The sequence below is a fragment of the Oncorhynchus mykiss genome, chromosome 7 (genome assembly GCF_057628025.1).
Source record: "Oncorhynchus mykiss isolate SJ-2025 chromosome 7, ASM5762802v1, whole genome shotgun sequence".
Taxonomy (NCBI): Eukaryota; Metazoa; Chordata; class Actinopteri; order Salmoniformes; family Salmonidae; genus Oncorhynchus; species Oncorhynchus mykiss.
In genome coordinates, this window is record NC_143028.1 from 11309729 (window position 1) to 11318694 (window position 8966).

The 8966-nt window shown below is 43.1% G+C and overlaps 1 protein-coding gene and 1 pseudogene across 1 annotated transcript; one reads left to right on the plus strand and one right to left on the minus strand.

Annotated features, from left to right (window-relative positions):
* Window positions 1–163: 163 nt before the first annotated feature.
* On the plus strand, window positions 164–1828 carry LOC149982306 (uncharacterized; annotated as a pseudogene).
* A 266-nt stretch (window positions 1829–2094) lies between these two features.
* Window positions 2095–6686, minus strand: LOC118965347 (uncharacterized). Its single transcript, XM_036984412.2, has 3 exons — window positions 6501–6686; window positions 3251–4615; window positions 2095–2868 (listed from the first exon to the last, which is right to left on the minus strand). The coding sequence occupies exons 1-3, from the start codon at window positions 6684–6686 to the stop codon at window positions 2173–2175; spliced, it is 2247 nt and encodes a 748-aa protein (XP_036840307.2). The 3' UTR covers window positions 2095–2172.
* Between the last annotated feature and the right edge of the window lie 2280 nt (window positions 6687–8966).

Consider the following 8966-nt stretch of genomic DNA (forward strand, 5'->3'; position numbering starts at 1 on the left):
GGTGCTACTGGACGCATGCCGCGCCAAAGGCCGTGTCATCATCATCATCATCATCATCATCATCATCATCATCATCACTACGGAGAAGGGTGTGAGCGGAGGACCGGTGACGAGGCGCTACCTGAACGTTCTGCCGTCTCCCGATGCATCACCGGTCACCTGCATGTCACCCTCTGACATCGTCATCAAGACGGGCTCACCCAACTCACTTGAGGGAGAGAATGTGTTCAATTTCAGAGGATCAGGTTAGAGGGAGGGAGGGAAGGTGTTAAACATCTCAGGAACCTGTCTCATACTTTCTTATCTCATCCCAGGTAAGAGGGGGAGTGGCAGCAGCAGCAGATTCTCCCCATGTCAAATCAAATCAAATTTTATTTGTCACATACACATGGTTAGCAGGTGTTAATGCGAGTGTAGCGAAATGCTTGTGCTTCTAGTTCCGACAATGCAGTAATAACAAGTAATCTAACTAAGAATTCCAAAACTACTGTCTTGTACACAGTATAAGGGGATAAAGAATATGTACATAAGGATATATGAATGAGTGATGGTACAGAGCAGCATAGGCAAGATACAGTAGATGGTATCGAGTACAGTATATACATATGAGATGAGTATGTAAACAAAGTGGCATAGTTAAAGTGGCTAGTGATACATGTATTACATAAGAATACAGTCGATGATATAGAGTACAGTATATACGTATGCATATGAGATGAATAATGTAGGGTAAGTAACATTATATAAGGTAGCATTGTTTAAAGTGGCTAGTGATATATTTACATCATTTCCCATTATTAAAGTGGCTGGAGTTGAGTCAGTGTCAGTGTGTTGGCAGCAGCCACTCAATGTTAGTGGTGGCTGTTTAACAGTCTGATGGCCTTGAGATAGAAGCTGTTTTTCATGTGAGCTGAGTCCAGTGGACCAGTCCTGTATCCCCCCTCCCAGACAGCGACAGTGGTCTGAACCATGGCTAGCTATTCACAATCTGTCTTGACTTAACAAGGTCTACCAAGAGGGAAGGAGGGAAAGGAAGGTAGAGGAAGGAGCAAAGGGAGAAAAAGGTTCTCTTCATCACAACTTTAAGAAGGAAAGGAGGGAGAAGGCCGAGCTAGAGGAAGAGGTGGGAGATGATAAGGAGAGTCGATCTGTCCATCTCTACCATAAGGAGATCTCTTCCGGGGCCTCTTGTTCTCTCCTCTTTCCCACAGAGGAGCACCTTTCCCAGGCAGCCCAGAGCATACTGTCCCCTGAGAGGAGGCTAGCCCCTGGAGGTTCCACCTTGGATTTATACAAAGAACACCCCAGTACTCAAAACTGCTTTACATTATAGAGGGGGATCTAATCTCATCGGATGCGACCCAATGACCCGGAAGTGCTTCGTGGACAGACTTCCTCCCTGCTCTTCCTCTTGCTGGCAGGGGGCTCGTAGGAACACCCTCCCATCCTTGACTCCAGCTCAACCCCTTCTTCATCTGCCTCCCCTATCATGTTATGAGTCTCACCCTCAGGTCCCGCCCCTTGGCCTACCTGTTGCAGGTGTAGGTATGGGGTGTCGGACGCAGCTGCCCTCCCCCTCTTTCTCCCACTCCCCCCCCCCTTTCTCTTCCCTTTAAAGCAATATTTAGACCAGGCTTTCTGCCTCCTCTACCTCCTCTTCCATTCCTGCTCTCCTTCTATCCATCTCCTCATCCTCTTCTGTTCCCCCTTTCCCTCTCTCCAGTGAGAGGTCACCTCGACGTCACTCTATCCAGCTGGAGCCGCTGAGAGGAGAGGAGGAGGAATAGAGGAAGAACAGAGGAGAGGAGGAAAGGAGGAGCGGGAGTGAGACCCTATGTTAGCTGTTGTGGTGTGATATGTGTAGTTACTTGTAATAACCTCTAGAGCATGCTGGACACTTATTTAGTGCTTACTGAGCTGAATGTGTGGATTCATATCAACAGTCTAAAGCAGTAATCTCCAATCCAAATAATTAGTTGGAATTCAACATTTTAACAGTGCAACACTCCCCAGATTTGTGAAATGTAAACATTGTGTGTTTACTGTGTTATACCGTATGCCTTGACAAAAATCAAACAGAGTAAACCTTTTATATAGATTTTTTTTAATTGCATTTTTCATTGCATGCAAAAATACAGTATCCCGCCCTGCTCTCTCTCTCTAATACCCAGTCTACTCATCCATCTTCAAGCTTTCATCCTTTCCCTGCTCTTCTATCACCCTCTCAGTTCCACCTCCAGCTGGCTCCCTCTTTTGCTTCTTCTCTAGTCTCTTCCTCTCCTCTTTCCTCATCTTTTCTCTCTTCTTCTCCTCCTTTTCTTGAATCTTTCTCTCCATCTCCAAGAACTCAGCTTGAGCTTTCTCTCTCTTTTTCAGCTCCTCAGAACACTTCTTCTCTTTCTTAATCCTGTCTTTCATCATGTCATTATGTATCTTCATCAGCCCCTCTAACCTCTTTTTCTCTGCCTTTTCCTTCTCTTTTCTTTCCTTCTCTCTCTTTTTCTGTTCTAACTTCTCCCTCTTTTTCTCAGCCTTCATGACTTTCTTCTGCTCTTTCTCTCTCTCATTCATCTCTTTCTTCTCCCTCTTTTTCTTCTCCTTTCTCTCTTTCTCGTCATCTTTCAACTTCTTATGCAGTTTCTTATTTTTCTCTCTTTCCTTCATCTTCAAAAATGGGATTTTCTGCATGTGGTTCATGACCAGAAAGCCCACTCTTTCAAGGATGGTCTCTGCTCTCTCTGATGAAGCCATCCCATTGGAGCTCTTGGAATTGGCACAGTCCGCCTCACGCTTCAATCCCTCCCTCTGTCTCACCTCCTCCTTGACGCTCCTCTCTTCACTCTCAATTTCAATGCCTATCCAATAATCCTGACAGGAAGACATTGACTCTAGATGTAATATTGTTCCAATGTGTCACATTCAATACACATTTGAGTGATCGACATACAATGATGACCTCATGGGGCACACAATTTGAAGTACAGTAATTAAGGTCCTTTGTTTTTTTTGTATTCCCATTATATTTTACAATACCCATAGATGTTCTTCCTGGGTCCATACTAAAAGTAATACAAAATGTTAACTCTAGTGAGGGGTGATGTTTCATACTATGAGCAAAGAGCAGCAAGGTTGGGGTCAATTCCAGTCAATGTAAGAAGAACTCTAAAATTCCAATTCTCTTCAATGCTTTGAATTGAAATGGAACTGACCCCCATACCTGTAAAGTAGTAGTGTAAAATAGGACACCTACCTTTGCCTCTTCCAGGGTCCAGGTCCTGGGTTCATCATTGCGGGTTGCCAGAGTTAAGTTAACATCTGGGTCCAGCTGGTGAGCGTGAGGGCAGAGATCCACCTCTTCACTAGGGCCCTTCACTTTCTGCTCTGGCTCCTTGTGGTCCTTGTCATGGATGCATCCCAGGATTGGAGGAATTGCTCGGACAGGGCTTTTATCACCTGTCAGTTCCTCTCTCTTGACAGTGGATGCAACTGCACTTGCCTCGGTGTTAACTGAGCACTCTGTGTTGTCCTCAACTGTCTCCTCTGGCAGTTGGTGGTCGTTGTTGTTGTGGATGCATGGCAGAACTGAAGGACTTTTATCTTCCCAAGTGTAAATGGCAACAGTTGCTTCTTTGTCTACTGAGAACTCTGTGTTGTCCTCAACTTTCTCCCATAGCTGTTTGTGGTCAATGCTGTGGGTGCAGGGCAGTCTTAGAGGCAGTGCTGCGGGTGCAGGAAGACTCTTATCAGCTGAAAACTCCTCTTGGAGGACAGCGGACACGGAAGTGGCAGATTCACTGGCGACTGGACACTTGTTGGTTCCTTCTACTGCCTCCTCTGGCAGTTTGTAGTCATTGTCAAAGACAGGTGGCAGACTGGGAGACAGAATTGGGACAGGGCATTTAGCTGTTGATCTGTCCACTCCATCAACAGTAGCTGTGCCTGAAGTGTTCTCTGTAGCACCTGAGACCTCATAGGCATCCTCTACTGTCTGCTCTGGAGGCATGAAGTCATCGTCAAAGACTGCTGGCAGGCATGGAGGCAGCACTGAAGGAAGACTTCTGGCTGCCCATCGGTTCTCTCTCTTGACAGTGGCTGTGTCTGCAGTGGCTTCTTTGGCAACTCGGCACTCTGTGGCTGAAACAGCAGGCTGGGAGGTTTCCGGGACAATTAATGAATTGCCAACGAACCGCTGAGCCAGTGGTGGGAGGGAGAAAGGATAGAATCTGTCCTCTTCCTTTATATTAGATATTGCCACTGGAGCAACTGAGAGCTCAGTGGTTCCCTCTACTGTCTGCTGTGGTGGAATGGAGTCATCGTTAAAGAAGTGTGGCAGGTATCGATGCAGCATTGAGGAAAGATGTGTATCTGTCAATAAGTCCTCTCTTTTACCAGTAGATACATCTGCTGTGGCCTCTGTGGCAACTGGGCACTCAGCAGGGACAAAGTATGAAAATACAATGAACCGCTGTGCATCCTGAGTGCGTATGGCCAATGGAGAGGGGGGATGTAACATGGTTGGTATAGGCCTCCGATTGGTGAAAGCCAGCGGTGGGAGGGAGTCTATACAGTGAGCCATGAACTCAGTGAGTGGACGGTTGGTCACATCTCTCACATTCTGCGGGAGAAAAGAAACAGACATGTTGAAAGTGATCACATTCACGACATACATACTTTATGAGTCAACGCTATTTACTTATACATCACATATACAGTGCCTTCGGAAAGTATTCAGACCCCTTCACTTTTTCCACATTTTGTTACCTTACAGCCTATTTCAAAAATTTAATAAATCGTTTTTTCCCCTCATCAATCTACACACAATAGCCCATAATGGCAAAGCAAAAACAGAATTGTTCCAAATTCATTACAAATAAAATGTGAAATATCACATTTACATAAGTATCCAGACCCTTTACCCAGTACGTTGTTGAAGCACCTTTGGCAGCGATTACAGCATAGAATCTTCTTGGGTATTACGCTACAAGCTTGGAAATCTTGTTTTTGGGGAATTCTCCCAATCTTAGGAGAATCCAAGTTAGGTTGGATGGGGAGATTTTCTGCACAGCTATTTTCCGGTCTCTCCATAGATGTTCGATCAGGTACAAGTCCAGTCTCTGGATGGGCCAATAAAGGACATTCAGAGACTTGTCCCAAAGAAACTTCTGCGTTGTCTTGGCTATGTACATAGGGTCATTGTTCTGTTGGAAGGTGACTCTTCACCACACTCTGAGGTCCTGATTGTTCTGGAGCAGGTTGTCATAAAAGATCTCTCTGTACTTTGCTCTGTTCATCTTTGCCTAGATCCTGACTAGTCTCCCATTCCCTGCAATTGAAAAACATCCCCACAGCATGATGCTGCCACCACCATGCTTCACCGAAGGGGTGGTGGCAGATTTACTCCAGATGTGACCCTTGGCATTGGGGCAAAAGAGTTCAATCTTGATTTCATCAGACCAGAGCATCTTGTTTCTCATGGTCTGAGAGACTTCAGGTTCCTTTTTGGCAAACTCCAAGCAGGCTGTCATGTGCCTTCTACTGAGGAGCAGCTTCCATCTGGCCACTCTACCTTAAATGCCTGATTGATGGAGTGCTGCAGAGATGGTTGTCCTTCTGTAAGGTTCTCCCATCTCCACAGAGGAACTCTAAAGCTCTGTCAGAGTCACCATCTGGTTCTTGGTCACCTCCCTGAAAAAAGGCCCTTCTCCCCCGATTGCTCAGTTTGGCTGGGCGGCCAGCTCTAGGAATAGTCTTGGTGGTTCCAAACATCTTCCATTTAAGAATGATGGAGAACAGTGCGTTCTTGGGGACCTTCAATGTTGAGGAGAGGTTTGGTACCCTTCCCCAGATCTGTGCCTCGACACAATCCTGTTTCGTAAGGCATTTCAACATTTCTAAAAACCTGTATTTGCTTTGTCAATGTGGGGTATTGTTTGTAGATTGCTGAGAATGTGCATATTTTCAATCAATTTTAAAATAAGGCTATTACGTAAAAAAAGGTAGAAAAAGTCAAATTCTTTCCAAAGGCACTGTATATATCTAGTGTCCTCTCAGATGCTCTGCACCAGTCTGTACCAACCCTGGGTCTTCTAGCCAATGGGTCAACTAATTGTAAAAATACATGCCCCACACCCAGCATAACATTTGACATTTTAGACATCTAGCAGATGCTTTTATCCAGAACGACTTTCAGTTAGTGCTTTCAACTTAAGGTAACTAGGTGGGACAACCATATAATCCTGATATGAAGGTCTACGAGAGATCGCTTGGTCTAGTTATTTTTATTTATTTAAGACAACCATAAGAACTGAGGACTATGTCCATAACAATACTCAAACAGAGAGACAGACACGATACAACACAAGAAAAGATGTCAGACAAAATATTGTTAGCTTACAATTCATGGCATATCGCATATTTTGCCTGTATATTGACATGTATTTGCTTTAATCAATATTGTTCAATAGAACTCTAGTCAACTTTGTCAAAGTTGGTCTTGTTACCTCCTCAATCAGGCTTGGCATTTTCCTCGTCTCAAACCAAATCCTCTTCATCTCCTTCTCCTGCTCCCTCTGGATCTGTCTCACCAGAGCCAACCTGGCTCCCAGCTCCATCATGTAGTCTGTCTGGATCTCCCTTTCCTTCAACTGACACTCACCCCTCCTCTGTGTCAGCGTTGAACCCTCCATGTCTTCCTCCTAGCTAACAATAACTCTGAAAAATACATAACGTTGTAGTAAGTGGCGTGTTGCTCACCAAAGAATAATGCATCTCTTTACAATGTGCACACATTTTCTTCCCATTTACTTACAATGAAGCAAGTGACAATCCTGATCTAGAGATGATTAAGCAATAGGCCTATCTGAATTACTAGTAAAAAGTTGGCTACTGGAAACTCGACCAAGTTCAAATGAATCAATTTTTTGCCATTCCTATCATTATGTGCACAATATCCTTTATGACATCTTCATTGTGATGCAAGGCGTTGCCATTGGAGATGACAAAGCACAACACAGACTTTAAAAAGAAAACTTCAGTCCCCGTCCCCCGTCCCCCACTCCATATTGGGCCTGGTTTTCACAAAACACACTAATCACTTATATCATATCATTCAAAAAAGTTTTGGGGTAGAAAATGACTCTTTATCCATGCTGGACCTAACTTATTGTACAGTTTCATATATTGTATAAAACAAGGAGGTAAACACTCCAGTCTTCTCTTTGAGTGCCCCTGTGTGCACCTTCATGTAAAGAGGTCTATCAATTCAACCATTTGAAATGGATGACCATTCATTTAAGAAATACTGATTTTCATCAGCGATTTAGCAACTACAAATTAGGTAGGTCGACTTGTTTTTTTACATAACCTTCCCTTTTGGTACATATTTATTCAGATAACTGATTACAATATTGGTTGTTATTAGCACAGAGAGAGGGTTTTCTTTCATCAATATAATGCATTTGCCATTAGCCTGGCTCACTACAACAACTAACATGTCATCTCAGGTTTCAGGATGAACCATTTTCTCACAAAAATTGGATTCAAACAAACTGTCTCTCGTCAACAGTTTCACTTGTCACCATGATTGCATGTTAGGCCTAAATAAAAGGTCATGTAAGTACACAAGTAATTTGAAAAGTAGTTATTCTACAGAAACATAGTTATACAGTAAGTTATATTACAACCTACCTCTCCAGTAAGCAGCGTGTTCTCTCTCTCTAATGAAATAGGACATTCATAATCTGTCAGTAGTTAGTTGAATCAGTACCTTTACACTGTTCTGTTTGTCTGTACAACAGCTAACCTCCCAGAATCAGAATCTTGTGATGTCACAATGAAGGCCTCATTGCCATGACTACCCACAGAAGCTCTCATGTGTAGTCAAATGCTGGAACAATTCACTTTTTTAGCCTATGCAGCACAGTCATAACTGATATTTGCATTGAATCCATGTAACCACATTTTTTATTCAAATAAAATGCTCTACCTCATATCAAATGGTTGACCATTCATAATACAGGTGTTTTGACTAATTCAAAGTCAATATGTTTTAGATATCACAACTAGCATCCAGGTTTACTTAGGTTATTTGTTTGATCTCAGCCTACCACTAATGTCAATGTTTACCAGTCAAACATTTGGACACACCTACTCATTCAAGGTTTTTTTCTCTTTTTTTCTACATTGTAGAGTAATAGTGAAGACATCAAAACTATGAAATAACACATACAGTGGGGCAAAAAAGTATTTAGTCAGCCACCAATTATGCAAGTTCTCCCATTTAAAAAGATGAGAGAGGTCTGTAATTTTCATCATAGGTACACTTTAAAAAAAAAGTCCATATTATGGCAGGAACAGTTCAAAACAGCAAAGAGAAATGACAGTCCATCATTACTTTAAGACATGAAGATCAGACAATCAGGAAAATGTCAAGAACTTTGAAAGTTCCCCCCCCAACCCCTCTTGTACGCTGCTGCTACTCTGTGTTTATCATATATGCATAGTCACTTTAAATATACATTCATGTACATACTTCCTCAATTGGCCCGACCAACCAGTGCTCCCGCACATTGGCTAAACGGGTTATCTGCATTATGTCCCGCCACCCTCCACCAGTCAACCCCTATTTTACTCTACTGCTACTCTCTGTTCATCATATATGCACAGTCACTTTAATCATATCTACATGTACATACTACCTCAATCAGCCTGACTAACAGGTATGTAGCCTCGCTACTTTTATAGCCTCGCTACTGTTATTTTTCACTGTCTTTTTACTGTTGTTTTATTTCTTTACCTACCTATTTACACCTAATACCTTTCTTGCACTATTGGTTAGAGCCTGTAAGTAAGCATTTCACAAGCTCAACACCTGTTGTACTCAGCGCACGTGACAAATAAACTTTGATTTGATTTGAAGAACCATCAAGCGCTATGATGAAACTGGCTCTCATGAGGACCGCCACAGG

What these genes read in the sequence shown, in the direction of transcription:
- LOC118965347 (XM_036984412.2), bottom strand. Translation starts at nt 6,686, where the DNA reads ATGGAGGGTTCAACGCTGACACAGAGGAGGGGTGAGTGTCAGTTGAAG. An exon ending in TGCCAAGCCTGATTGAGGAG is followed by an intron (nt 4,616 to 6,500) that starts GTAACAAGACCA and finishes TTTCTCCCGCAG; the next exon opens with AATGTGAGAGATGTGACCAA. An exon ending in GGACCCTGGAAGAGGCAAAG is followed by an intron (nt 2,869 to 3,250) that starts GTAGGTGTCCTA and finishes TCTTCCTGTCAG; the next exon opens with GATTATTGGATAGGCATTGA.